This window comes from Drosophila sechellia, chromosome 3L, assembly GCF_004382195.2.
Source record: "Drosophila sechellia strain sech25 chromosome 3L, ASM438219v1, whole genome shotgun sequence".
Taxonomy (NCBI): Eukaryota; Metazoa; Arthropoda; class Insecta; order Diptera; family Drosophilidae; genus Drosophila; species Drosophila sechellia.
The window spans coordinates 5,066,835-5,093,248 of record NC_045951.1 but is presented as its reverse complement, the minus strand read 5'-3'; the positions used below and the strand labels follow the sequence as shown (position 1 = coordinate 5,093,248).

The window sequence follows — 26,414 nt, the reverse complement described above, 5'->3', positions numbered from 1 at the left end:
CTTGATTGAAGGCAGATATACACATGGCTGTAGTGGAATACACATGTGTATATCTGCTTGAGTCCTTGAGGATTGAAAAGAAAGAAAAATAGTCCGCAATCCATACGATCTTCTCAGTGCGGGCTGTGTATATTAAATATTAAATGTTGAGACCTAATTTGTACTTTTTCTACTCCTTTCTTTTACTCCAATTAATTTAATTTTGTATTGCATTTTTTTTTTCGAATTTGTATTTTTATTTATTTTTCTTTTTTATTTTCGGTTTATTTTATAGAACTTTTCTCCATCGTTACAGTATATTAGTCCAACTTATCCATATTATGCACCACCACCAACTATTATACCAACAATGCCAATGACAGATTCCGAACAGGCTAGCACAGCTGCATCACCCGACGAGGCATACACACAGTATCCACATCAAGCCGCTCCCAAATAGGTCTTCGCGAGGTGAGTGAAGTCTTCTTCTTCTTCTCAGCTACTGTCTTCTCTCTGGTCCTGTCTTTGTCACAGTCCTAGAGGATTAACATTTCTGTTTGCTTCTCAATCTCTGGCCACGTTTCCCACAAAATAAAATCATTATATCGAATTTTGTTTACTTGAACCTCATTGCTCATGTTTACTGAAACATGTCAGATAAAAAACAAGGTTCAAGTTCAAAATTATTCGCTTAACTGCTTTTACCAACACTGCCTTGCATGTAAGCTTTTCGCTTTAAGAGCTCTCGTACTTTCAAATATTAGAGTCCCTTCCACCCCTAAACAGAAAGCATCTAACTCACCCCATTTGATTTGCATTTACTGAGCTTTACCTTAAGACATCTAAGGCTTCATCGTTACTTTCAACACTCAAACACGCTTACCAACACTGCACCTTCAAACAACACAACAAACACTTAACACTTAAACTGACAATCATCGGCTTCATGTGTTTTGTGTGCTCTGCTTGTTGTTGCTTGCCTGTTTGCTTCAGATCTGTTCATTACTTTTACAACAATTCACTGAATACTAAACAAATATATTTTACTTGTTTTCTTACCAAATTTCTGCGGCTTCTTTTTGATACAACAACATGGCTCTCTTTCTTATATAGTATAGTTACTAAACAGTCTAATCACTGGTAACCCATACTAGGTAAATATCATTTACTTCTCATTCAGCTCATGTGCATGTAACCCAGCTTAAACTTAAACTGTGCTTTAACAGAAGTTTAAAAGACTCCCACTACCCTCTCCCATTTCCCTAAAGTTGACTATTACTTAAATTCATGTGTACTTATAAACCCTTTAACTCTTTTAGCTATAATATATTAGTACCCCATTTGAGTACTTTATAAATTGGACGAGAGTGAGAGAAAGCCGGAAGCGGAGAAGCGGAAAAGCTAAGGAGGGAGGAGAATCAACATCAAAAGCAGAAGATCGGATAAAGGAGTCTACAACAACCACCACATGAACAACAACTTGAAAAGGAAACTGCTGAAGCAACAACATTGGCAGAAGAAACAAAAACACAGCATGCAGAATCTAGAGAAAAGCCATCCCGAGAAGCCGGGAAAATCCCAGAGAGCGGAGGCAGAAAAATAATGTATAAATAAGGCGGTTGGATGTGAGGATGAAATTTAGGGGGTACATGAATGCGAAAAGAAAAGCCGGTCTTAGAAGAGACGAGCGCATAGGACGCGAGAAAAAAGTGAAGAAAAGCAAAGACTTAACTTAAATAATAGAGAATAGTTATACACTAAATAAACAACCAGAGATGCAAAAGCAGTGCGGCAACCATTGCCAAAAGAAACAGCGGCAAACGAGAGAAGAGCAGTCGAAAATATTTACAAAAAAAAAACTGCAGGATGCGAAGAGAAAGGAAAGTCAAAGAAAATTCACTTGGGGGTCGTAAGAACTTGAGGAAATCTGCTGAGAAAAAAAAAACTATCGCAGATTAGAGTTAAGTTAATTTTGTTAAGCGCAAAGTAAAAAAGCACTGCATGGGGCAAACCGATGGAAAGAGCGATGTAAAAATAGAAGGGAAAATACAAAGAAACTATTTTGCTAATTTTGAGCTAGCAAAACCTAAGCAGACAGAAATTTGTGAAATGAAAGATGGAAAAAACCGAAACAGAAACAAAAATAAATGTGTGTGCAATGTATGTTAAAAACTCGTAAGGAAAAACAGAGCAAATAAAAACGAAACAAAATCCATTTCGATGACGATATATAAACAAAGCATAAATCTTAAGTCAAAATGCAGCGGCAACAAAGAAACCCCCAGAAGAACGAAGAAAGCGCAACGATGCGCAGAAGAGAGCAAAACTTTTTTACCTTAGAGGCAACGTTTTCTTTGTTGTGGCCTGCTAAAGAAGATTTTTACGATGAAACTCAGACTCTACCTATGTTTTGTTCTGTTTGTCTAATTTGTAATATTTATTTTGTATTTTTGTTGAATCGTGTTGAACAGCACAAAGAACGGAAGCAGAGGAAAGCGTAGATAGCCACAAAAAGAAGGGAGATCTTTGGTTTGTTTCTCCATTTGTTGGTTTCTTGAACCAAACATGCAAATTGTATAAAGCAAAGATCCGAAGAAAAGAAAAAACAAAAAACAAACCCTAAAAAGAAATGTCTATTCCCCCTCCCCCTCCCTCCATTTGACGTTCGTTTTGTGCTATCCAAGCAGTCAGAAAAAGAAGTAAGAAAAATTCAAACGAAAAAAATGAGAAGAAAAAGCCTTTGAAACGGGCAAGAACCTAGTATTAAGTCTTAGCAAAACAAAAGTAAGAAAATTGCAGTAAGCAAAAACAGATTTAGTAGTTCTAGAGATCTAAAAGAAAGCAGAAGACGGGAGAATAAGCATAAGCTTACAAAGACCGAGAAGAAATGGGGAATCTTGTACTAGTTTTTAGCATATTTTTTGTGCTCATCAGTCGATTTAATGAATGAATTTTTTGTAGCTGTCTACAGTTTTTTACGTTAACTGTTTTTTAGACATATTAATGAGGAAAGTAAAAACCAACAAAAACAACCTAGATATAGTATATTTTTTCTGCATATGACAAGTTGTTGAGGCAGGAGAGGGACGATGTTTGATTAGCATGGAAACCAAGAGGCAAACACTTTTTAAAAGGGAATAGCGAAGCAAACCGAGACAACACACAAAAGTAGCGAAACACAGAAAACAGAAAATAAAATTTGAAACTGTAGAATTGTAGTTTAGCTTTGTGAAGGCTGGCGAAGAATGTACGATTTTTTGAAGGATCAGCTAGGATCGAAAAGAACAACAACAACAACAACAGCAGCAACAACAACTGGCACAGGCAGTAGCAGAAATGTATAACAGAAACCAAGAAAATTAATGTTAAATTAAACAAAAAAACAAAATGATGAAGTAAGATAGAAGAAACTACGTTTAGTAAACTTAGTTAATAAGCAAAGATTTCTTTAGTCTTGTAAGCGTCTCTTAAGTAGAGTTGAACATGAAGTTGTTTAGAATTGAAATTGAACCTTTGTCAAAGCCTAGCATATTTATTTTTCTGAGACACACACACAGACACTGACACACAAACACAGCAAGACACCAACACCGACGCACCTATCAAGCCTAAGCATTGTATTTGTGATTTTTTCGAATGTTAATTGATTAACGAAACACGATGAGCAAAATAAGCGAAACAAGGGAAACATCAAGTGGGCGATGTGGGTGGGAGGAAGTGTGGCGAAGTGAGAAGTTTTTGAGAATCTCCGTTTGAGCAAGGACACCCTCTCACCACAAACAACATTCCTGAGCAAAGTCTTTGATTTGATTTTGATATATAAAAATTTGTATGTGTTGATACGATTTGATTTTCGAGTTTAGAGCTGTCGAGTCGCCTAACTGAACTATCTACATATATATACATTATATATATATATACATATATATAAAAACGTAAGAAACACAACGCCAAAAGTCTTCCTAAGCCTAAAACCAAAACAACAACATAATGCAAATGTTTTTTTTTTTTCTTATTACGATTATTTGCTTTAGACTGACTACCAACTGAAACTGTAACAATAACAACAAATGCAGGATTGTAAACCCAAAAACAAAAAGAAAAGAAAATGTAACACATACACCTAGAATCACCTCCTGAAGTTAATGCAGGCATCGAAAAAGATATCTATTTTGCCAAGACATTCCAAAAGCGAAATTGTTTAAAGAGAAATTCGTGCGACATGCCTGCATTTGTTGTCCTATTAAAGAAGAATCACAAATACAAGTACCACTCATTGGGAGGATATTTTTGAAAGATTTTCAATCCTGTTTTCCTCGAAACAACTACAAACACGCCCACGCACACGCATACACCTCCACCCTCCAAAAAAAAAAACTCACACAAAGTGCAATTTTCTTTCTGTAGTTTTCTTTGATTTTAATTTGTTAGCAGGAAAAGCAACTTAAGCAAATTGAGAAAGCATTAAGGTCTAAGTTATTTATAAATCGACGAAGGAAACGAGATGAGCTGGGGGCGTGTCTTATCGCCCCCTCCCTAGGAAAGTGAAAATAAAATTTATGTTTTAGTGAACGGTAATGAAATCGAGTCGAAGAAGCAGGAGAAGAAACCTAGTATCTAAGATCAAAGCCTAGTGCGTAAGTTTAGAAAATCTAAGTACAGTGTTGACAAGCAAAGAAGAAAGCAGATGCGGAAACGAGTAGCGTAGATCGAGAAAAGAAATGTAGCAAGAAAGACGGAGTCGAGTAGGACATATGATTTCTAGTTGGTAGCGAAAGGAGAAAGATTAGTTGGTTAGTTGGAGTGCAACACACGTAGACAGTTGTAGTTTTTGTGTAGTTAGAGCGACAGTGTTGAAGAATGCCGCGTCGCACAGTTTGAGGTTAGGTTTAATTTCTGAAAATAAGCGTACGGATGAGACGAAACGATAAAAGCAAGGACGTTGGCGAGGGTAAACAATAAAAATCAACCGACGAGAAGTGTTCTAATCTAAAGCTATACTGACTTTTTGTGTGTGTATTTAAATCTACTTTGACAAGAAACCAAACTGGGAACTCGTTTGTTTTGCGTCTGTATTTTGTTTTATTTTAACGCGTTTTACTTTAGTTTTTTAACTAATTTTAAGTAGTTAATTTATTATTTGTCTTAAAATCGTCGAGACCCCAAACAAGATTCAAGATTGCTTGGGTATCTCGCCCCTGATTGAAAACCTCTCGCAAGAGAAGTTAATCGATTAAATTTGATGCAAGTGTTGAAGTAATTTTTAAAATTCAAACAAAAAAATGTCTAGTGCGTAAAATTGAAAACTAAAAACAACAAAAATTTCAATAAAAACTAAAAAAAAATAAATCAATTTGTTTTTAAGTGCGTTTTTCATCGTTTAGTTTTGCGTTTTCATTCAATGTGATTTCTTAGTAGTAAAATGTTTGCTATATGAATTACCAGTACGCTTTTTCACCCCACACCAAATAGTTTCCCATAACGAATTCCTAAATTAATTCCTAATTGATCCCCACTTTATTAAATTAGATTGTGTTCTGAACAGGAGGCAAACTTAGTCGTCTTAGTCGTTGTTTAGGAGCGGGCAGAGCAGAGTGTGAGTGTCGAGCTGGAGAAATAAATAAACATTTTTTAATTAAGCCAATTTAAGGAAATGATGAATATATATTTTTTTGAAACTTTTTTGACGAAACCATGAATGTAAACAAAACAAACAAAAAACCAAAAACAAAATGAAAAACACATAGAGGCGAGTGGGAGCGCGGAGCCAGAGGAATGAACGCTAGCAAATCGATGGGAATATGGAATATGGGGCATGGTGGTATGAAAACAAGCTCATTATATTTAAAAAATAAATAAGACAGTTTCGGAATGGAAAATAAATGGAGGGAATGCAGTAGGAGAGTAAGGGGAAATGAAGAGAACACGACGACAAATGCGTAAACTAACTTTAAGTAAGCGTAAAATGCAAGCAGCTAATTAAACTTAGAAACAGAAATACTTAAATGAGAGTAATGTACATTTCGCTTGTTGCTATTTTTAAGTTTTAAATCAAAGTCTTTTAAAGAACTTTATTCATTTTCTTATTAACAATGATAAAAAAAACACAAAAACCACAAAAAAATCAAGCAAAGCAAATGCGCAAACTGGTAAAATTAAATCAGACGAAAAACCAAACTAAATCTCTCTTTGTAATCCTCCAGAAAAAAATGAAAGAATACTGAAGAAAAGATCGATCGAAAGCATGAGGAATCCTTTCAACTCTCTGTGTATTTTTTAAAGTATTATTTTTTGCATCAATGTGACGCTTTTAAGCATTTTTATATGGCGAAAGAATTGTATTCAAATCTCTAGTAAAAGCTAAAAAGAAGAACACGAAAAACCAAAACTCGAAAACCAAAAAAATGACAAGAAAAGTGTGAAAAAGCGCAATCTTTGCTACAACTTTCAAATTTATACGCGTACTTTTTGTGCCCTCAACTCTAATGCAAAAGATCATTCATGAAGGATAACTGAATTGGAGATCGAGAGATAAAAGTTTAAAAACCCCCAAAATAAAAAGGATGAAAAAGTTTGAAAATGAGAAATTAGTTTAAGCAAAACATTTTGCAGCTTCTGTGCTTATTTCGCTTAAGACTAGTTGAACAACAAAAACAAAAAACACAGAAAGTAAATGACGAAAAAAAAATTAAATCTAATTGTAAGTAAAAAAGAAATGAGAATAGATCAGTATAGAACCGAACCGGAAGCGGAAGCGGAAGAATCAAGCAAGAAGCTAAACGAGGGCAGGATAAGAAATTCCTGCCCCGACTTGAAAGCTACAGAAAGCATTAAAACCGAACATAGCAAAAGATTTAACTGTGGACGTTGAGTTGAAGCGTTAAAGAACACACAAAATGAAAAACATGAGGAAAACGTAACGTCTCTTTGGTAAGAAAAAGGAAAACCTAAAGAGCAAATGCTGTCATCCAAAAACCAAAAAAAAAAAACAAAAAAAATGAAACTGAACTTTTTCTGAATCAATAAAAGACAAATTGATTTTCTGTAAGAAAACAAAAACTAAATGCATTTTTTATTTCATGGGTTGGGAATTTTGTTTGTTGAATATTCGAATCTCATTTCTCAGCAAATCTCACGCTGGGGTTGGAATTCTAGGGAAATATACTTCTGGAGAAGGGTTATTCCGCCAGGGATGCCAAGCCATCCTGACTAAGCCTTTGTGCTCGTAAAATAATTTCGACTGTTTGTGGGGGGCGTGTATCTGTATCTTTTCATCCCACCCACCCATAAATAAAGTCCTTTGTTGGGGGCGCAAGAAATATGAAAGGACACCGCACACATATAAACTCCTAGCGAGAATGTGGGCCTATGTGTGCGTGGGGAAGCCGCCAGGATGAGGCCCAAAACTTTGACAGCGGTTCGTCCTGCTGATTTTGCTGCTATCCTGTTCGTTTGACTTGTTTGATGGTTTTATGAGTGTCAGAAGCTGACAGCTTAATAGACATTTTTATGGCAGGCAATCGCCATTTCATTGTTATTGCAAAAGGCGGCGTGGGCGGAATATGGAGTTTTCAGCACGCAAGGGAGGGAGAAAGTGACACCCCCAAAATCCCAGACGAAACACAACTTCCGGGACAGAATCGAGGGATGCTGACAGCCCCACCAGAAAAGTTGAGCCACCAAAAACCACACGCAGAAAAAAGTCTTTTGAGAACTTAAGAAAAGAAATGAAAAATAATTTTCAAAATATTTGCAAAGAAATCTACTATGATTCTTGATGCTTAATGAATGATTCAGACAAATAAAATTAATTTCTTTGATATTTTTTTCTGAGTGTACACCCCCACTGGGCATACATTTGAGTGTGTGTACAGACCCTCCCCCAAAAACAGCACTAACATTTGCCCGCCAGCCTGTTTGTTTATTTTGGTTTCCTTGCTGCGTTGGCGTCCTTTCGAGTTTTCTGGGCACCTGTTCGCAACTTGTTTTTTGTTTTAGTTGTATGTGTTAGGTCAACAGGGTGACTGATAAGGTCACGGATTTCGAAGATACAGTTCTGCTCCTCGATGTCCGAGATTAAAACCAATAAACACAACCAATTTAAAGCCAAGTTCATATATTATTTATTTATTGTTTATATCTAGTTCAACTGCCTTACTGGTATTCTGATAGGCATGCTAATTCCATTAGTTCGTGTACAGAAAACTGTTTAAACTATAAAAACTGACACTGTGGCTGCCAAGCCGTACAAAAACCGAATTGTTAACTGTTTGCACATCTATATGGGCTATATACGCTATATTCGCTTCCACATCGCATATCAATTTTTGTGGCCTTGGACAAATGGAAACAAATGGCTAACAAATTACGAACTACGCGACAACAAAATCATATAAAAATCGTTAAATTTACACGCCACCTGCTCACTTGCCACCAAAGCCGCTCATCAGGTTCCCCAGGCCACCCAAACCGCCCGCCGCTCCCTGCTGTAGTTGCCTCATCATGTTCTGGATACCACCAACGCCGCCCATCTGTTGCAGCATCCGGGGATCGATCATCTTGGCTATCTGCTGGTTGAGCTTGGCCATCTGTGTAGGATTCACATTCTTGGTCATGTCGCCCTGCTTGAACAGTCCCTTGACGCCGCCCATTTTCTTTACTACCGCCGAAAATTTCGTATAGTGTGCAATCAGTTCCTTGACCTCGCGCTCCATGACACCAGCTCCCTGGGCCACTCGAACGCAGCGGTTCGGCTGCTTGCTGAAGAGCTTCGCTCCGTCGCGATTGTCCAGTTCGTTGTCCGACATACTATCCATCATCGTCATCATACGCTTGACGCGCGCCATCGACTCCTGCTCGCCGCCCTTGGTCATAAAGTCTTGCGAGAAGCCGGGTATCATGTTCATAAACTGCGAGAAGGGGCCCATCTTCATGATGTTCTGGAACTGCTCGTACATGTCGCGAATGGTGAAGTGGCCGTGCTTGATCTTTTCTAACAGCTCATCGTTTCCGTCCAGTTTCAGCTCGTTTACCTGTGCAAAATGGGAATATATTCAGTACGTGTTTTGAATTGTATTGTATTTTAAGCCTATGTGGCATGTCTCACCTTATCTAACAGTCCTTCGATGTCACCCATTCCAAGCAGTTTGCTCACAAAGGGTTTCGTCTTGAAGGGCTCCAGATCGTCGATGTGCTCGCCCGTGCCGATGAAGATGATGGGCGACTGTGTGGCTGCCACTGCTGACAGAGCACCGCCTCCCTTGGCGTGGCCATCCAACTTGGTTATGATCACCGAACCGATGTCCACCTTGTCTTTGAAGGCTTTCGCTTGAGCCTCGCAAGCCTGTCCGATGGTGGCGTCCATCACGAAGATGATGTTGTCGGGACTGACGGCATTCGACACTGCCAACATCTCCTCGAACAGCGATTCCTCCTGCTTGTGCCGACCCGAGGTGTCCACGATGATCATCTCGAAACCCTCACGTTTGAACATATCCACACCGTCCTGGGCAATGACCACGGGATCGATTTCCGTGTAGCTGCCGTAGAACGGAATGCGCGCCTTGGTGGCGTTCTGCTTGACCTGATCGTAGGCGCCAGCACGGAAGGTATCCGCGCACACGAGACACGACTTCCAGTTGCGCTTCTGGTAGTGATAGGCCAGCTTGGTACAGGTGGTGGTCTTACCGGAGCCCTGCAGACCCACAAACATGACCACATTGGCCTTGCCCTTGATGGGTTGGTAGGGTTTCACGCCGGGATCAACCAGTTTGACGAGCTCCTTGAACACAGCCGACTGGATCATTCGCCTCTTGTTCAGGCCACCGGCCATCTCATCGAAATCAATGACGGCACGCACATTCTCGCGTAGCTGCTTCACCAGACGGATATTCACATCAGCCTCCAGGAGCGCCGCGCAGATCTCCTTAAGCATGGAATTCAGTGCCTCCTCATTGATTACGGTCGCCTTGCTGAGCGAGTGCAGCGCCGTGGTTATCTTGCGACCCAAATCCGCGAGAACCATCTTGCCGGTGGTGGTTGTGTGTGGGTTGGCGTACGGACGACTGGCAGCTTCTGAATTTTGTCGGGCCTACTCGCAAAGGGGCAGCTTCAATTCAATATTTTATTTCGACTTTCTTTTGGCTGACACGACACGTCGATGTGGAAGAGGAAGAGACTGCTGACCACTGGCCATTCGCAGCGGTCGCGTGTGTAGCTGTCAAAACAAAGCCCGTTATCGGTTATCGAGCTTGCTTCGCAGTGACTGGCGGAAGTCGCAGTGCTGTCAAATGTAGCTAGAGACAAAGTAAAAAAAGCTAATAACTAGATGTGGGCTTAAAATCGAAAAAGATGAAATTTATTTGTTTAATATTTGTTATTGAATCTAATAGAAAATAGCATCATGAATTATTGTTTAATAAATTGTCATGGCCAATTATTGTAACAGTTTTGCACTTGACTGCTTTTGAAAACCACTGCAATTGGCTAGAAAGTAACTGATTTGGCAACTCTGACGAAGAAGCGATTGTTTAAATTTGTTGCGAATATTTCGCGGGGTTTCTGTCTAGCTTATTTAAATGGGCGTCAAGGAATTATGGGGTGTTTTGACGCCCCATTGTGAACGCAAACCCATTAATGAACTGCGCGGAAAGAAAGTGGCCATCGACCTGGCCGGCTGGGTTTGCGAATCCCTCAATGTTGTAGACTACTTTGTGCATCCAAGGCATCATTTAAAGTGGGTTTAAAAAAAAATTTAATACTTACATTGTTTTTAAATAATATTATTTATAAAACACCACCAGGAACCTCTTCTTTCGCACTTGCTACTTGATTTGGGAGCAAGTTACTCCGGTTTTCGTTTTGGAGGGAGTTGCTCCGAAACTCAAGGGCCAGGTGATAGCCAAGAGGAATGAGCTCCAGTTTCGGGGAGTGAAGCCCAAGAATTCGCCCGAGTGCACCCAAAGTCAGGCGCCCAAAGCCGACAAGGGACGCAGCCGGTTTAACCATGTTCTCAAGCAGTGCGAAACGCTGCTGCTCTCCATGGGAATCCAGTGCGTCCAAGGTCCCGGCGAGGCGGAGGCCTACTGTGCCTTTCTCAACAAGCATGGCGTACGTATATCAAGTACATCCTCACAAGAATTCTGTACCAAATCCGATTAAATCCCTATCCGCAGTTAGTGGACGGCGTCATTAGCCAGGACTCGGATTGCTTTGCCTATGGAGCCGTTCGTGTCTATCGCAACTTCTCCGTTTCCACCCAAGGAGCCCAGGCAGCCGCTGGCGGAGCTGTCGACATCTACGACATGCGGGAGATCACATCCCGAATGGACTTTGGCCAACAGAAGATCATTGTGATGGCCTTGCTCTGCGGCTGTGACTATTGTCCTGATGGCATAGGTGGCATCGGCAAGGATGGCGTCCTAAAGCTCTTTAACAAATACAAGGAGACTGAGATTTTGGATAGGTAGTCGACTATATTGTTAGATAAGTTAATAAGCTAAAATTATTATCCCTGTAGAATGAGAAGCTGGCGTGGTGAAACCGATAAATACAATGCCTTGGAGATCCGAGTTGACGACAAATCCATCTGCAGCAATTGTGGACACATCGGCAAGACCCAGAGCCACACAAAAAGTGGCTGCAGTGTGTGTCGCACTCACAAAGGCTGCGATGAGAGTCTCTGGAAGTGAGTTATTTCCTAAAACTAATATAAACACTTGTTTATTAAAATCTCTCCCATTAGAGAACAACGACTATCCATAAAGGCCGAGTTGACTTTGAGGCGGAAAGCACTACTATCTCCAGACTTTCCCAACGAAGAGATCATTGCCGAGTTTCTCAGCGAGCCCGGCACCATTCCCAATCTTAACCTCAACTGGCGGCAGCCGAATCTTGTCAAATTCATCAAACAGATTGGACATCTCTTGCAGTGGCCCGAAATATACTGCTTCCAAAAGTTCTTTCCCATACTCACACGCTGGCAGGTGCAGCAATCAAAGCAGGAGAAGATACTAATCCAGCCACTCGAGATTATCAAAAAGCGAACGGTGAAGGGAGTGCCCAGCTTAGAATTGCGCTGGCACGATACCAGTGACATTTTCAAGGGTCTTATTCCGGACAATCAGATTGCGGAATACGAAGCGGAGCATCCCAAGGGAATCGAGGAACTTTACTACACCATTGAGCCATTGGACATGCTGGAGACAGCGTATCCCGATTTGGTAGCGGCCTTCTTGAAGTCGAAGGAGAAGCCCGCCAAGAAAACCGCGCGAAAGAAGAAAACCGCACCTGAAGAAGAGAATAAGGAAAACGAACCGAATTCGAAACCAAAACGAGTGGTCAGAAAGAAGAAGTCTCCGCCTGAAGAGAACCAGCCATTACTGCACCAATTCCTAGGGCGCAAGAAGGAAGGTACTCCTGTCAAGGCTCCCGCTCCGCAACGTCAGCAATGCTCCACCCCCATCACCAAGTTCCTGCCCTCCGATCTGGAAAGCGATTGCGATGCCGAAGAGTTTGATATGTCGGACATAGTTAAAGGAATCATCTCAAATCCAAATGCCAAGCCAGCACTGACCAACCACGATGGTCACCAGCTTCATTACGAACCCATGGCGGAAGATTTGAGCTTACGTCTGGCGCAGATGAGTCTAGGGAATGTGGACGAATTGCCAAAAGTGGAAACGAAAAGAGACCTGTCCCAAGTGGATCAACTACCGCAGAGTAAACGGTTCTCCCTGGAGGACAGTTTTGATCTGCTGGTCAAGGGAGATCTGCAAAAGCTGGCCAGGACGCCAGTGGAGCGATTCAAGATGCAGCATCGCATCAGCGAAAAGATTCCATCGCCAGTGAAGCCCTTAGCAAACATAAGTTACTTCTTCAATCAAAGTTCCGATAATGCGGATGTCTTCGAAGAGCTGATGAACTCCAGCTTGGTGCCCCAGGATCAAGAGGATAACGCCGAAGAGGAGGAGGAGGATGACCTGGTGGTGATTAGTGATTAAACATTCTGAGATACCTTAAAACTCCGCCATTTATTCGCTCCTCACATTAGCAATTATTCAAAGGGCAAGCTTACAGCTAGCACATTTTGGAGGGTTTATTACAACTTATACCTATAGATAAAGCTTAGCGTATGCATGTGCCTTGGACATTGCCTGCTCCAACTGTTCCTCGAACAGATTGCTGACCCGCCGACCCTTCATGTTGCACACGGCTTGCGGATTCTGACCCTTGGGCGCGGCTATTTGTCCATTAAAGGTGTCGGCAAAGGATTGCAGCCAGGCGGAAGCGTTGAACTTCTCCGTGATACAGTTTTCTGGAACACAACAGCGCGCCTTCACCACGCTATCACACACGCTGATTACGAGGATGGGCCGATCCTGGCACACCTTGGTGGCTCGTTGCAAAGGAATCTCCTCCACGAGCGCGGAACTGGTGATGTAGTGCAGAATGAAGGGATGAGTATCCAACGGCTTCTCCTGCAGCAGCGTGCGCATCTCCACGTCCACAAATTCCCTGAAAATTTAGAGTTTAGAAGTGGAGCACTTAACTTTAATAAGTGAAATTTACTTTAAGGTTGTGCGCGATGAATCTTTGATCCTTTTCAGCATCTCGGTGATGCGTTCCAGCGTGTCCATCTTAAAAGCGTATGGCAGTTTAATGTCCGTGTGCAACATGTTGTGCCGAATCGTCTGCAGTTCCGCCTCCGTAGCGTTTGTGAGTTTGTCAGTTTGGAACTGCTTCTCGAGGAGATCAACGCGGTGTCGCAGAAGAGCAGCAGTTTTCAGCACCTATTTGGAACAGAGCCACAAGATTAAACGACAAGTCTAAAGACGCAGATAAGAGCACTCACATTTTCCGCCGCCTGGCCAGCAACGGCGGTAAATGCGAATCTCGCACGATTGGTTTGCTTCAGATTCACGATGCAGAAGCAGGAAAGCTCACTAGTGTTGGTTGCATGCGTTCCGCAGCACAGTTCCTTGGAGCTGAGCTGCAGTTCAGGACTCTCCACGTTGACTAGACGCAAGCCCTGCTCAGGATAAACCTCGCCGGGCACCATGGTGATGTCATTCTGCTCCAGAACTTCAGCTGCACTCAGCAACTGAACTTCAACCGGCGCAGCAGAGCAGATAACGCGGCTAATGAAAAGGATTGTAAGTTAAATTCATAAAAATGTCTAATAGCAGGACGACTCACTTGATCAGATCCTCGATGAGCTTCACATCGCTCTTCTGAATACGCTTCCCCAGGAGTCCCAACTCCAGCTTGCACTGATTGCTGGTCACAGAACTGGAGACCTGGTAGGTTACCTTCTTGAAAAGCGAGCGGATGGCGGCGTTTAGTAGATGGGTGGCTAGAATAATAGGGTTTATTTGTAAACGGGTCTAGTAACTCTAACATATTCATCTCACCTGTGTGATGGCACGTGTTGAGCTGTCTCTGCTGCGCATCCACCAGCAGCTCCACCTCATCTCCAATGGCCAGCTGAAAGGCATCAGTGGGACTGGATAACTTGCAGACGTGAACTACGCAGTCGTTGAGATGCTTAACACTGATTACTTCTAGTGAATGAGGATGCTCTGGCTGTTGGTGATTGCTCACAAGGATCTTTCCGCCATCCGATTGTTGACCTCCGGATTCGTAGTAGAAATTGCTGGCAGCGGTCACAATGGAAATGAGGTCGGTGGAGGGTTGCTGTATGCGACTGCCTTGGGTTCGTGACACTTCCGCATCGTTGAGGAGCATTCCCAGGACCCTAGTCTTTAGTGGAGGTATCTGGTATGAATCGCTCTCCTTGTGGAAGGAGTAGGCGTACTTGTGACTGTTGTCGGTGGCCCCCAGATGCTTCGTTAGCATCGCCTGAGCTTCGGAAAGACGCTGCTCAGTGGCCAGATCGCAGAGTGATCCTCCAGCAGTCTCCCTTTGGTTGCCCTTGGCTTTGATCTTCGCCAGACTGACCTCCGCCCTGTAGCGTTCCAAATCACAGTTCATGTTCTCCAATTCAGCCAGCTTGAGGAAACTCTCCTCGGTCAGGCCGTAGGTATCGGTCAGCTTGTAAAGGAAGTCCCCTGGTATGGTGTTATTGGAAAACTTGCAGCGCTGCACCTGGAACTCTCGATAGGCGGGCACGAATCCCGGGCACTCCATCAGATCGATGTCATCCAGATTGGGAAACTCCATTAGCACTTCCGCGAACGCTTTGGAAGAACTTTCTCTAAGATTCTTGTAGACCTCCTGCTCGTGGCAGATCAAGTCGATAACAGCCTGCTGCTTAGCCGCCATCTCTGGATAGGCTTCACCAAGTGTCTCCACCACGATAGGAACGAGCTGGGTCAGCAATTTGTCGTGGGCAAACACATGCTCCGAGATGTTGAGAGCTTTGCGCAGCACGCGACGCAGTTTCTGACTGAAATAGAAGTTGGATTATATGCGAAAATGGTAGGGTATGAGCACAAGATTACTTCTGATCCGGAAGCATGCCGTCGGCCAAACAGGCGGTCACCATGCGTGCATGATCGGCTAGTATCCTATAGCTGGTGTCGAGTACTGCTGCATTTCCACCATCTGGAAAGCTGCCGCTGTAAACCGGAGCCTTGGCCGCCTGCTGGATGCCATCAAATATCGGGGTGAACAAGTCCGTATCGTAGTTGGAAGACTTATTCTGAAGCACGGCCGTTAGCCGCTCAAAACCCATGCCGGTGTCCACATGATGAGCGGGCAATTGCGAGATGCTGCCATCGGCATGCCTATAAATGCATAAAGAACTTTAGGCTAGGCATACATTCCACTTGAAGGCAAATCCTCACCGATTGTACTGTATAAAGACAAGATTCCACAGCTCTGTGAGATCGGAGCGACCTGCATTCACCAACTTGGCTCGCTGCTCCACGCTGCCCAGATCCGGGCGATGATCTATGTGGATTTCGGTGCAGGGACCACAGGGCCCTGTGGCGCTCATTTCCCAGAAGTTGTCGGCGCAGCCAAAGGGCAGTATTCGTGAGGCGGGAAAGCTGCAAAGAAGGATTACTCAAGAAACCAACTTTTAGTTATGTAACAAGCTTTACCCCAGGCTCCTCCAAATCTCGAAGCACTCAAGATCGGCTGGAATGCCCAGCACCTTGTCGCCAGCAAAGTAGGTGACGTACAGACGACCTGGATCAATGTTGAAGGGACCACGGAGCAGCTCCAGGGCCATGGCACACGCCTCCCGCTGAATAATCAAATGGTCTCGTGAGAAAAAAGTAATACAGGGTAAGCTCTCTAGACCCACCTTGAAGTAATCCCCAAAGGACCAGTTGCCCAGCATCTCAAAGAACGTGTGATGATAGCCATCCGTGCCCACCACGGAGAGATCATTGTGCTTTCCCCCAACGCGGACGCACTTCTGGGAGTTGACAACCCGCTTGTGGGGCGCCGCTGCTGTGCCCAGGAACACCGACTTGAACTGCAGCGAAGGCCATCGTATAAACAAGCGAACAATGGCGTTTAATGGACCTGTTACTTCACCTGATTCATGCCCGCGTTAACGAAAGCCACGGTGGGATCGCAAAAGGGCACCACCGGGCTGGAGCGGACGAACTTGTGGCCATGATTGACGGTAAAGTGATCCAGAAAGGTTTTCCGAATCTCGCGCGCTGTCAGCACGCGCTGCAGCTGCTTGGCCGAGTTGTACATGCCGCAGTTCAATTAAAACCGCACCGGCAATTAAAAATGCTCGATATAAATCTCAGTCCGAACAGCTGATCACATGGCTTGCCATTCGCCACGCAGCCCGCTCTTTTAAAAAATTCCAATCAGAGTTACCAATCACCGGGAAGCGTGCTCACCAGCTGCAGCTGTTCTATTTTTTACAGGCGCAACACGTACATTTGGGCCAAAATAAGAATTGAAAAAATTAGCACTGAGAACAACACAGTGGGTGCTCTAAGCCTGGCGAAAAAGAAACCAAATTTGGCAGTTCATCTGATGTGACTGCGCTGGCACTGTATCAACTCAGGTAAGCGCGTCTAGCAACCGTTGAACTTTGACACGCACGATTCCTCCGCTTTCACTTTCGCTTTTCACTCGCAGCATTACCAAAAACGGCAGCAAACAACGCAGTTTTCAAGTGACACACTTTGGACCCGGGCAACAGTTCCAGCTATGGCCACCAAGCGACGTCCGCTGCGGCCCAATTTGGGCACCACTGCTGGAAGTCCCTCCTCCTCCGGTTCCAACATGAATTTCAGGCCAGGAGGACCCGACATTACCAGGTCGGAGGCGCGCGGAACGAGGCCCACGGCCGCACCCACCAGCATCCGCGAGATCCTGGTCATGGGCGTCATCCATTTGTGCAAGAAGACCATATTTTTCAATACGGACCTCAAAGTGGCCTTGTATCTGGGCAGTCTGTTCGTGATCTCCGTAATCGGGGACTTTGTGCCCTTCCCCAAGACCTACTTCGCCCGATCCGACAACCTGTTCAACCAGTACTTCGTGAAGATTGGCTGGGGCTGGACGCTGCTGTTCGTGGTGCCCTTCCTGGTGCTCTCGGCCTATACGATTACGTGTGGCGACCACAAACGGATGCTGCGGCACCATTTCCCCCGCATCGTCATAGCCACCTTCTTCTGGTTCTTCTGGACCAAATTTTTTAACGTCGTGGAGAACTCCTACGGTCGCTGCACCACAAAGGGTGGGTATAAAATCCTCACATAATGAATTTGATAATAATTATCGTGTGTGTGCTTCCAGGATATGCGAGCAAATCGAGCTGTCTAAAGGCGGGTCATCTGTGGAAGGGCTTCGACATATCCGGGCACGCCTTCATCCTGATCCACTCCAGCCTGGTGCTGATCGAGGAGGCGCGTCCCATCATCCGCTGGGAGACCATCAAGGAGCACATCCGCAACGAGCGACACAATCGCAGCACAGCCGAGAACTCGGGCACGAATCCGCTGAGGACGCTCAACGAGGAGCAAATGCGCAGCCTGCAGTTCTTGTACAAACGCCTGACGCCCATCATCCGCACCCTGTTCATCGGCATGGCGGCCCTGCAGCTGCTGTGGGACATCATGTTGGTGGGCACCATGCTGTACTATCACCGCATGATCGAGAAGGTGATCAGCGGCATTATTGCCATACTCACCTGGTACTTCACCTACCGCTTCTGGTATCCCACGCCCGGTCTGCTGCCGGAGGCGCCTGGCAACGGAAGCTTCAGCTATCAGCGCGAGATACCCACCTTCCCCTTCAAGCGACCCTCGCATTTATCCACGGGTGCGGCATCCACGGGCTCGGGATCCAGCAGTTCGAGGACCAACCTGAATGGCAAGGCGGCCACGACGGGCGTGCCGAGGGATCAGCAGATGCCCACGTTTATGGGAATGCCGCTGTTCACCAGCCCCAAGGCGGCCAGTGCAGCGGCCAATTTGCTGATGACCGAGCAGCAGAAACGGGAAAGGGATCGCGAGCAGCAGACGCTGGAGAGCTGAGCTGAGCCAACAGAGAGGAGAGCAGCCATCAAGCATAGAAGGAATTGATAGTTAGGTGACGGATTGGAATTTATACCAAATTTTTCTATATTCAGCAACGATGATATGAAACGATGATGATATTACTAAGCAAGCAGCCGAGGCTGGCACTGGATCGCGCTCTGCTCCTCATCCTCCTCCACCGCCGGATTCTTACCATGACACCCCAAGCATCCTTCATCAGCAGTGCGTAGCTTTAAGCGTTCTTATGTTCGTGTGTTTATATGTGCCCAACTTTAACAGTAAAAGGATTTGTTAACAAAGTCTGCTGTCCCGCTGCTCCGCTCACTTGTGCGCGAAGGCGGCGAACATGGCCATACCCAGGAAGCCGGCGCCCGCTCCAAGCTTATAGTTGCCCGGCGTCCGCGTCCACATTTCGCGCAGTATGGCAAAGTTGCTCGGCTGCAGGCGGTGGAAGGACTCGCGCTGCCGGAAGCGCAGGAAGTAAGCCTCCACCTGCGGCAGCTTCCCGAAGGTCCAGAACTGATTCTCGAATCCCAGCTGATACAGTCGATGCAGCAGCAGTCCCAGCGAGATATCCGCCACGTTCAGCTCGTCGCCGGTTAGCCACTCAACGCGCGGCGCCTGGGCGGTTAGCTCCTGCTCCACGTAGAGCAGAAAGTGCCGCACGGCGTCCAGGACCTTCTGGAAGTCCTCGCGGGAGGAGGCCAGCTCGTGGCGGCGCAACTGGATGTCCAGCTTGTGCTGGAGCGCTGCTTTGTTGGTCGCCTGTTCGTCCACCGAGTGTCGCAGCAGGTCCAGCACCTTCTCATTGTTTTCTGCGTGGCAAACGGGTGTTGAGTTGAGGTTTCCTTTCACATATGGAGTAACTTACTCAGGCAGGACTGGCGCACGGGTCCGATGAAGGGCGCCTTGGGCACCAGCTTCAGATCGTCGTGTATGAAGGAGCCCAGGCTGAGTGTGCCCACCGGAAGGCGGGCCATGGCCTGCTCAAAGACCAGCATCTGGTCGAACTCCTTGGAGTTGTGCGCTGGCTTCAGCGATCGATCTGAATGATGAAGTTGATGAGTCAAGTTACTATGCGCTAGCTAGCTGGCAATTACCGCCGCGGAATTTGCTCTCCACATAGTTGATGATGTGCGTCGAGCTGGGAATGACGAGGGCGCCATCCTGGAGCACCGGCACATCGCCCTTGGGATTGAGGTTCAGGAACCAATTGGAGTACTGCTCGCCATTGCACAGGTCCACCACATAGGGAAAGAAGTCGATCTTCTTCTCGTAGAAGACCATGAGCACCTGCGATGATAAGGGGATTTACTTTCAGTGAGCTATGATATTAGCATTTGCTTAAATGTATCTAAAGATGAACCCAAAGATGCAATATTCCGCTTCTAATTACTCGCTTCATTAACCAAAACAGATATTTTTAGACACGATCTGGCATTAAATTAAATCATTTCGGTTCAGTTAGTGTACTACGTTCTCTTGGAGCAGATTCCTCCACACATAAGTTTGTTTATTTTGTTTTTCCACTCCGCTTCATTAGCACCTGGAGCAGCCAGGTAAATATGCTGTCACATCTGTACAGAATGGAAAACTAGAGAACTCCACCAGCTAGCCCTACTACATTTCCGGCCCGCCACCCGCCAGGTCATGCTCCATTGCAGCCGAGTGGCAGAGCGATTTAATGAAGATCGTGGGTGGAAAACCTTCGACGCGGGGCACCCCATCATTACATCGGAAAAACAAAAATATTGTAAATAAAACGATGATTTCATTCGGCAATGATTAGTTTTGTAATTTCGCGGCATTAGCGACTGGATCTGTTGGGCAAATACTTTTTCAAAGATCACATGATTGAAGCGGGTTACTAACTTTTTGCGCATGGAAGTTGTACGGATGAAAGAAGAGCACTGGCTTGTTGGCCGGCAGATCGGGAGCCTTGAAGTCCTGCAAGGTGGGCGGCAGAGCTTCGATTTCCTTGGCCTGCTCGCTCATCTTGTTCTATCTGTGTTTCACTTGGTATTCTTTGGCTTAGTGTATCTTTAGTTTGCTGATTAGTTTAACTAGCATGGGCGCCTTTTTCCGTATCACATGCCCCGCCGACGGTTGCGAAAAGTAACTAACTAACAAAGCCGTAAGCGCGTGCCGGATTGACTTGGAAAACCGGAGACTCCACTTGCGTGCTGCTTCCGCCGACGACTGCGTCTATAATGAAGTACGGATCGTACGGATCGCTCCGATCGCCTATTAATTTGCACTTTCGGCTCGTATGTACATATATATATATATAGTAAATATATATATATATATATATATGTGTGTTTCGGATCCGAAAACAGTCCATTATGTCAAGAGATTCTCATACTTTTTGTGGTTTGTTTGTCATGCGTATTTATCTTTGTTTATATTATTACGAAACGCAGCGTTTATCTTGCTGTGGGAAGATTTTCTTTTCAAGAATTCTTATCTGCCCATGACTTAGTGGCCTTAAGTGGAGTAATGCAACATATTGACTCGAGCAAAATGATATTTTTAGCCATATTATTAGTTATTATGTAGGTTAATAAGGTTTTCATTACTAAGCCACTGCCGAGATAGCTTTAATATATTTTCAAATTTGGCGCCACTGGAAAATAAGCTTTTTTCTTCGCTGTGAATGGCAAACCGCTGAAAAGAAGAAGATAACTAGTAAACAGTTTTGGAGATTCGTAGTTAAAATAGGAAAAATCAATTATTAGGCAACGAATCTCAAGATCCTGCACAAAAATCCTACTTCAAAAATGTTACATCTGAGTAAACAACTGGTGGTCAGGGCGCCCAAGATCCGTCTGAGTGCCAGCGCTGTGAGTGGAAGTGGTCAAAGTTCAAGTCTCGATCAGAACAGAAACAATTACAGCCCAAAACTCGTTGGCCCTAATCTCAATCAATGCCACAAACGTTTGTCCAGCAGTAGTCAAAGTTCAACAGCCGGCACGATGAAGCGTTTGGCAGGGAAAGTAGCCGTGGTCACCGCCTCCACCGATGGGTAAGCAGCTCAAAAGAAACTGGAGAGGATCGCCACCACTAAATTCTGATGAATCCCCTCCAGCATTGGTTTCGCGATTGCCAAAAGGCTGGCCGAAGATGGCGCCGCAGTGGTCATCAGCAGTCGCAAGCAAAAGAATGTGGACTCTGCTCTGGCGGAGCTGCGCAAACAGAACTTGAATGTCCACGGACTGAAGTGCCATGTCAGCGAACCCGAGGATCGCAAACAGCTCTTCGAGGAGACCATAAGCAAGTTTGGCAAGCTGAACATTCTGGTCAGCAATGCCGCCACCAATCCTGCGGTCGGCGGTGTCCTCGAGTGCGACGAGAAGGTGTGGGACAAGATCTTCGATGTGAACGTGAAGAGTTCCTATCTGCTGGCCAAGGAGGCACTGCCTCTGCTGCGCCAGCAAAAGAACTCCAGCATCGTTTTCGTCTCCTCCATTGCTGGCTATGATGCCTTTGAGGTTAGTCGCCTTATCTGCGGTTCAGTTGTTCAATGCTTATCTCCGCTATCTTAATCTCATAGCTACTGGGAGCCTATTCCGTCAGCAAGACCGCGCTGATTGGCTTGACCAAGGCGGCCGCCAAGGATCTGGCGCCCGAGGGCATTCGCGTCAACTGCCTGGCTCCAGGAGTCATCAGGACAAAGTTCTCGAAAGCACTCTACGAGAATGAGTCGGCGAATGAAGCGGCTTTGAGCAAAATACCCATGGGTCGTCTGGGCACCAGCGAGGAGATGGCTGGCGTGGTCTCCTTCTTGGTCTCCGAGGATGCGGGCTACATTACCGGAGAGTCCATTGTGGCCGGCGGTGGAATGACAGCTCGTTTGTAAGCGGTGTACATAAATATAATTTCTTACGGGCTATGGATAACAGCGTTTTTCACAGTAGTTACAAAATAGAATAGAAAACAGAGATGGCCTAAGAGGAGCGCAGCTTGGCCAGCTGATCGGCAATGTCCTTCTCGGTGCGCTTGCCACTCGTCTCAAAGTCTGAGGATCCCGTGGCCGGGATGCTGGACATCTTGCCGGAGATCTCGATGCCGATCTCGTCGAGCACCTTGTTGACCACGGCATTGGACTCCTCCTCGTCGCCGGACTCGTTCAGCATGTCGTCCAGTGTGTCGTTGATCATCTCGTCGGTCATCTCCATCTTCATGTTGGCCGCCTGGAACTGGCGCACTGTTTCCCCGATGGCCTCCGGTCGCATCACTTTGTTCATTTCACCCATCGTCTTTGCCGTGGTGCCCATGGCTTCGCTCAGGGCGATATTGGCGCCCATGTTCTTGTTCTGGTAGCCAATGGACTGAATCTTTCCCGCTGCTGCGTAGGTGCGTGACTTCTGCTTCCTGATCTCCACCAGCTGCTTGGCCAGGATCCTGCAGGCGTCGTTGTTCCCAGCGGCCGCATTCCGTCGGATCTCCAGCTCCAGCTTGCGCTCCTCCTCCTCCATTTTCCTGCGCTCCCGTTCGATGTCCCGGGTGGCCTTGCGCAGCGATCGGTCATTCTCCCGCTGTTGCTCCTTTACGGTGGGCTTCTTTCCGAAAATATTGTTGAACATTTTGGGATTTTGTACGATCTTAAACTAAGGTTCCAGACTTCTGACGATGTTGTGATGAGTTTTCCTGATGATTCACTCGGAGATTCGATTGGCGCTATAGGAGTAAACACGAAAACAGCAAACAGCTGTTTGCACGCGCTTCGGGGGGAATGAGTAATGAAGACATGGGCGTAGATAGTATGTTTTTAGGGGTCTCTCCATTTAATATATTTATAGTGGTTACAAAATGTTGGTTTTTAAAATTCCGTAAAGTCTATAATTACTTTCTAAACTTAAAAAAAGTTATGCGTATATTTACCCAACCCCTCTCAACACTACTGCTGTGTGGAGTTGCCACCTTGGTTAAATCAAGTGCGCCGGTTTGTTTTCAAGCGAATTAAAAATGTCCCTGGAAATCCTGAAACAAGGCGCCGAAGGATGTCTATATTTGGGCGATTTCAAAGGAGAAGCCTGCCTGATCAAGGAGCGGTTCGTAAAGAAGTACCGCCACCCGGAACTGGACACCCAGATCACGCGGCAGCGCATGAAGGCGGAGGCCAAGGCGTCGGGAAGATGTCTAGCCGCTGGAATCCTGGCACCAAAGATCCTCCACTCGGACCTCAACACGCACAAGCTGTATATGGAATACTTCGATGCAGCCAAGACTGCCAAGCAGTTCATCCAGGAGACAGTGTCCACTCAGTCGGAGGATGAAGCCAAGAAATGTCTGCTGGAGTTCTGCAAGCGGATTGGTGAAATCATTGGGAAAATGCACTCCAATCACATAATACACGGCGATCTGACCACTTCGAACATCCTCATCAATCCGAAGGGTGCCGACTACGATGTCATCCTGATTGACTTCGGCTTGAGCCACTACAATCAGGCCACCGAGGACAAGGGTGTGGATCTGTACGTCCTGGAGCGGGCGCTACTCAGCACTCACAGCGAACAGCCGTATCTCTTCGAGCACATCCTGGCCGCCTATCGCACAGCGTGCGGTAAGGACGAGCAGGCAGTGCTCTCCAAGTTCGAGGAGGTGCGAGCACGCGGACGCAAACGAACCATGATTGGTTAACGAATAATAATAAACTTTATTGGGAGTTAAACTTTATGGCTTATTCTATCCTCTTCAGAGACTCCTTGGGAGGGTCATCCTGCAGCTCGTGTAAATTGATCTTCTTGATGTACTTTCGCTGTTTCGTTTTGTGCTTGAGCTGCTCGTGCTTGAGTGGTTCCATTCCGTCGACAGGCGGCAGCTTGAACTGCTCATACGGGCGCTCCTTCACCTTGGCAATGGCGTCCTCCAGCTTGAGACCGGCCAGTCCCTGCTCCTCGTAGTACAGGCGGTATTTATCACAGAATTTAGAGTGGCCCTTCTTGAAGGCTGCCGTCTTGGTTGATGGGTGCTGCATATACACAAATATTAATGATTTGACTAGCAGAAAGTTAGCTATAAACTCACTCTGGCGTCAATAGCTCGCGCACAACCCCTGTGAAAGTTGTACAGGTGCCGCAGGAAGGCTTCGTTTGGCTTGAGGCCCTCCTCCAGACTCAACTGAATGATCTCGTTCACGTAGCTGAAGGATTTGTTAGCGCAGCCCTGCCGCAGCATGGCCCCCAGTATGGGCATGTTCATCTTAATGCCCGCCACCTGCATCTGTTCCAGCAATTCCCTAGCCTCTTCCTGCGTGCGACAACCCAGGGCGAGCACACCGTAGGTGACAATGTCCGGCCGCAAACCCGCCGTGCGAATCATTATGAGCACTTCCTTGGCACTCTCGTAATCGAAGCGCATGGAACGCTTTTTGATCAGTATGTTGAAGAAGTCGATGTCTGCCTTGAGTCCAATCTTGCGCACGAACGTGAGTAGCTGCTTCTCGGCAGCATTTGTGGGCGGTATCACCTCCAGCATCGCGGTAAATGTCTCGATGTCCGGTGTGATGTTGTGCTGCTTCATGTGCTCCAGAAAGGCAGTGAGACCGCCAAGTAGCAAGAAACGCTCGTGTGGACGTGTCACCTCCTCCAGGGCCAGCAGACTGCCCAGATGCGGCTGAGGCAGCAACAGATTGGGCAGTTCCAGCTCGCTCGCTGTTGTGGCCACCTCAATTTGGGCAGGCAACATAGTTGTGTTGGCTTGCACACTGGCTAAATCATCTTGCTGGCCTTCCTCCAACTGGAGAACTGGTTTCTTTCTAGCTGCTGATGGCGCAATTTGATCGAGAACCTCTCGCATGGAATCCAAGTCACCGAAGCCACAATCCCTTGCACATCTCAGCATCGCATTGAAGCTGTAGTAGTCCGGACTAATTCCTCGCTGCAACATGTTGTGCCAAGTGAGCAGAGCATGCCGGAAACCGTGCTCCGAGTTGCTGGCACACGCCTGCAGCAGAAAGTTGAATGTATCTGCATTCAGTTCCAGCTGGCGCTCCATCATTTCGTCGGCCAGCATGTAGGCAGTGTCCACATCGCCGCACCTACCATACGCCTTGATCATAGCATTGTAGTTCTTCACATTTGGTTCGTAGCCCTTCTCCAGCATGTTCTCCCGCAGGATTTGGGCCTTGGCTAGGCCATCGCTTACGGAGGGAGCATTGGCGCAGGCGTTGAATAGCGAGGTGTAGGTTCCTCCGGTGACTTGAAGACCGCGTTGTCGCATCTTGGTGTACAGGAAGAAGGCCTTGCGGGTGTAGCCCGCCTTGGCACAGCCACTGATCAGCAGGTTGTATATGTACTTGTCCGGCTTGGCGCGATCCTCCTTCAGCATCCGTTGCTCCAGCACGGCGATGGCCTCATTTAGGCGGTTCGCCTTAAGATGATCCTTGATCTGGCGGGCATATTCCACGGCTTTTAGTTTCTTTGAGCGCCTAGTGGAATTGTTAATGAACTCCTCTTCCTCGACATCACCCGGATCTTCTGTTGCAGCTACCTTGGCATCTCCAAAGGTGTCCGGATCACCAAAGTCCTGCACTTTTTTGGTGGGCTTTTCTTTGGGTTTTTTTTCTGGCTTAAACTTCTGGCGTTCTTTGGGTGCTGCTGTGGTAAGTTCTTCAAGATCTTCTTCGCGAAAAGGATTCTGGTTCCGGTTGGCCTCTCGTTTGGTCTGCAAACCGGCTTCTTGATCCGTAATCCTCAAGTGCAGCAGACGATTTTGTGAGCACGACCAGGATGCAGGCGGAAGCTCCAGCCGACAGATATAACTATTTAACGGTCTTCCGGTGCCGTTTAATTGCAAGCCACGTATGTGGCAGCTCATTGAACGGCTAAGCAACCGCAGAGACATGTTTTCTGTTGCAATTTTCTGTGATTTTTATGTAATTAACAAAACTATTTTAAACGTGCGTGCGGCGGCGGTGTAAATAAAGAAACAGCTGATGAAAGGGCGTTGCCACCT

The 26,414-nt window shown here is 46.0% G+C and overlaps 10 protein-coding genes across 23 annotated transcripts in view; 5 read left to right on the top strand and 5 right to left on the bottom strand.

Moving 5' to 3' along the window:
- LOC6610863 (protein alan shepard) overlaps positions 1-6,472 on the top strand; it is a 121,778-nt gene extending 115,306 nt beyond the window's left edge. For 7 of the 13 annotated variants that reach the window (XM_032719279.1, XM_032719272.1, XM_032719273.1 and 4 more), the window contains 2 exons: positions 275-450; positions 1,299-6,472. In XM_032719279.1, the coding sequence (XP_032575170.1) occupies positions 275-439 (165 nt within the window). In that variant the 3' untranslated portion in view covers positions 440-450; positions 1,299-6,472. Of the gene's footprint in view, positions 1-274; positions 451-1,092; positions 1,134-1,298 lie in introns of those variants that run through there. The other 6 variants (XM_002035393.1, XM_032719278.1, XM_032719275.1 and 3 more) reach the window with 3 other exon arrangements.
- Positions 6,473-8,078: 1,606 nt separating this feature from the next.
- Positions 8,079-10,169, bottom strand: LOC6610862 (signal recognition particle 54 kDa protein). The gene is made up of 2 exons (XM_002035392.2): positions 9,086-10,169; positions 8,079-9,011 (listed from the first exon to the last, which is right to left on the bottom strand). The coding sequence occupies exons 1-2, from the start codon at positions 10,001-10,003 to the stop codon at positions 8,403-8,405; spliced, it is 1,527 nt and encodes a 508-aa protein (XP_002035428.1). The 5' UTR covers positions 10,004-10,169; the 3' UTR covers positions 8,079-8,402.
- Positions 10,170-10,490: 321 nt separating this feature from the next.
- LOC6610861 (flap endonuclease GEN) lies at positions 10,491-12,996 on the top strand. The gene is made up of 5 exons (XM_002035391.2): positions 10,491-10,714; positions 10,782-11,088; positions 11,154-11,443; positions 11,498-11,665; positions 11,723-12,996. Exons 1-5 carry the CDS (start codon positions 10,557-10,559, stop codon positions 12,978-12,980), a joined length of 2,181 nt encoding a protein of 726 aa, XP_002035427.1. The 5' UTR covers positions 10,491-10,556; the 3' UTR covers positions 12,981-12,996.
- Positions 12,992-16,724, bottom strand: LOC6610860 (alanine--tRNA ligase, mitochondrial). The gene is made up of 10 exons (XM_002035390.2): positions 16,486-16,724; positions 16,250-16,423; positions 16,044-16,189; positions 15,786-15,989; positions 15,441-15,725; positions 14,391-15,385; positions 14,176-14,332; positions 13,832-14,117; positions 13,549-13,769; positions 12,992-13,494 (listed from the first exon to the last, which is right to left on the bottom strand). Exons 1-10 carry the CDS (start codon positions 16,651-16,653, stop codon positions 13,092-13,094), a joined length of 3,039 nt encoding a protein of 1,012 aa, XP_002035426.1. The 5' UTR covers positions 16,654-16,724; the 3' UTR covers positions 12,992-13,091.
- Positions 16,725-16,809: 85 nt separating this feature from the next.
- On the top strand, positions 16,810-18,754 carry LOC6610859 (fat storage-inducing transmembrane protein). The gene is made up of 3 exons (XM_002035389.2): positions 16,810-16,975; positions 17,050-17,653; positions 17,713-18,754. The coding sequence occupies exons 2-3, from the start codon at positions 17,122-17,124 to the stop codon at positions 18,450-18,452; spliced, it is 1,272 nt and encodes a 423-aa protein (XP_002035425.1). The 5' UTR covers positions 16,810-16,975; positions 17,050-17,121; the 3' UTR covers positions 18,453-18,754.
- Positions 18,516-20,669, bottom strand: LOC6610858 (ganglioside-induced differentiation-associated protein 1). 2 transcript variants are annotated; one of them, XM_032719482.1, is made up of 5 exons: positions 20,328-20,669; positions 19,556-19,748; positions 19,327-19,500; positions 18,812-19,270; positions 18,516-18,725 (listed from the first exon to the last, which is right to left on the bottom strand). In XM_032719482.1, exons 1-5 carry the CDS (start codon positions 20,448-20,450, stop codon positions 18,712-18,714), a joined length of 963 nt encoding a protein of 320 aa, XP_032575373.1. In that variant the 5' UTR covers positions 20,451-20,669; the 3' UTR covers positions 18,516-18,711. The 2 variants fall into 2 exon arrangements, with proteins under 2 accessions (XP_032575373.1, XP_002035424.1); XM_002035388.2 differs by having other exon boundaries at positions 18,522-19,270.
- A 466-nt stretch (positions 20,670-21,135) lies between these two features.
- Positions 21,136-22,351, top strand: LOC6610857 (dehydrogenase/reductase SDR family member 4). The gene is made up of 3 exons (XM_002035387.2): positions 21,136-21,480; positions 21,544-21,946; positions 22,009-22,351. The coding sequence occupies exons 1-3, from the start codon at positions 21,236-21,238 to the stop codon at positions 22,312-22,314; spliced, it is 954 nt and encodes a 317-aa protein (XP_002035423.1). The 5' UTR covers positions 21,136-21,235; the 3' UTR covers positions 22,315-22,351.
- LOC6610856 (charged multivesicular body protein 2b-B) lies at positions 22,312-23,147 on the bottom strand. The gene has a single exon (XM_002035386.2). It carries the CDS (start codon positions 23,039-23,041, stop codon positions 22,403-22,405), a length of 639 nt encoding a protein of 212 aa, XP_002035422.1. The 5' UTR covers positions 23,042-23,147; the 3' UTR covers positions 22,312-22,402.
- Positions 23,148-23,363: 216 nt separating this feature from the next.
- LOC6610855 (EKC/KEOPS complex subunit Tp53rk) lies at positions 23,364-24,129 on the top strand. Its single transcript, XM_002035385.2, has one exon. It carries the CDS (start codon positions 23,424-23,426, stop codon positions 24,096-24,098), a length of 675 nt encoding a protein of 224 aa, XP_002035421.1. The 5' UTR covers positions 23,364-23,423; the 3' UTR covers positions 24,099-24,129.
- LOC6610854 (pentatricopeptide repeat-containing protein 1, mitochondrial) lies at positions 24,095-26,399 on the bottom strand. The gene is made up of 2 exons (XM_032719480.1): positions 24,486-26,399; positions 24,095-24,429 (listed from the first exon to the last, which is right to left on the bottom strand). The coding sequence occupies exons 1-2, from the start codon at positions 26,301-26,303 to the stop codon at positions 24,139-24,141; spliced, it is 2,109 nt and encodes a 702-aa protein (XP_032575371.1). The 5' UTR covers positions 26,304-26,399; the 3' UTR covers positions 24,095-24,138.
- Positions 26,400-26,414: the final 15 nt, after the last annotated feature.

Coding starts and splice junctions, on each gene's coding strand:
- LOC6610862 (XM_002035392.2), bottom strand. CDS start 10,003: ATGGTTCTCGCGGATTTGGGTCGCAAGATAACCACGGCGCTGCACTCG. Junction 9,012..9,085: donor TCGAAGGACTGTTAGATAAG/GTGAGACATGCC, acceptor CATTTTGCACAG/GTAAACGAGCTGAAACTGGA.
- LOC6610861 (XM_002035391.2), top strand. CDS start 10,557: ATGGGCGTCAAGGAATTATGGGGTGTTTTGACGCCCCATTGTGAACGC. Junction 10,715..10,781: donor CATCCAAGGCATCATTTAAA/GTGGGTTTAAAA, acceptor AAACACCACCAG/GAACCTCTTCTTTCGCACTT. Junction 11,444..11,497: donor GAGACTGAGATTTTGGATAG/GTAGTCGACTAT, acceptor TTATCCCTGTAG/AATGAGAAGCTGGCGTGGTG.
- LOC6610860 (XM_002035390.2), bottom strand. CDS start 16,653: ATGTACAACTCGGCCAAGCAGCTGCAGCGCGTGCTGACAGCGCGCGAG. Junction 15,386..15,440: donor GGCATGCTTCCGGATCAGAA/GTAATCTTGTGC, acceptor CTTCTATTTCAG/TCAGAAACTGCGTCGCGTGC. Junction 13,770..13,831: donor CTGGCCAGGCGGCGGAAAAT/GTGAGTGCTCTT, acceptor TGTTCCAAATAG/GTGCTGAAAACTGCTGCTCT.
- LOC6610859 (XM_002035389.2), top strand. CDS start 17,122: ATGGCCACCAAGCGACGTCCGCTGCGGCCCAATTTGGGCACCACTGCT. Junction 17,654..17,712: donor CGGTCGCTGCACCACAAAGG/GTGGGTATAAAA, acceptor GTGTGCTTCCAG/GATATGCGAGCAAATCGAGC.
- LOC6610858 (XM_002035388.2), bottom strand. CDS start 20,450: ATGAGCGAGCAGGCCAAGGAAATCGAAGCTCTGCCGCCCACCTTGCAG. Junction 19,501..19,555: donor GGAGAGCAAATTCCGCGGCG/GTAATTGCCAGC, acceptor TTCATCATTCAG/ATCGATCGCTGAAGCCAGCG. Junction 19,271..19,326: donor CGTGCGCCAGTCCTGCCTGA/GTAAGTTACTCC, acceptor TTTGCCACGCAG/AAAACAATGAGAAGGTGCTG.
- LOC6610857 (XM_002035387.2), top strand. CDS start 21,236: ATGTTACATCTGAGTAAACAACTGGTGGTCAGGGCGCCCAAGATCCGT. Junction 21,481..21,543: donor GTCACCGCCTCCACCGATGG/GTAAGCAGCTCA, acceptor AATCCCCTCCAG/CATTGGTTTCGCGATTGCCA. Junction 21,947..22,008: donor CTGGCTATGATGCCTTTGAG/GTTAGTCGCCTT, acceptor TTAATCTCATAG/CTACTGGGAGCCTATTCCGT.
- LOC6610856 (XM_002035386.2), bottom strand. CDS start 23,041: ATGTTCAACAATATTTTCGGAAAGAAGCCCACCGTAAAGGAGCAACAG.
- LOC6610855 (XM_002035385.2), top strand. CDS start 23,424: ATGTCCCTGGAAATCCTGAAACAAGGCGCCGAAGGATGTCTATATTTG.
- LOC6610854 (XM_032719480.1), bottom strand. CDS start 26,303: ATGTCTCTGCGGTTGCTTAGCCGTTCAATGAGCTGCCACATACGTGGC. Junction 24,430..24,485: donor CGCGAGCTATTGACGCCAGA/GTGAGTTTATAG, acceptor GTGTATATGCAG/CACCCATCAACCAAGACGGC.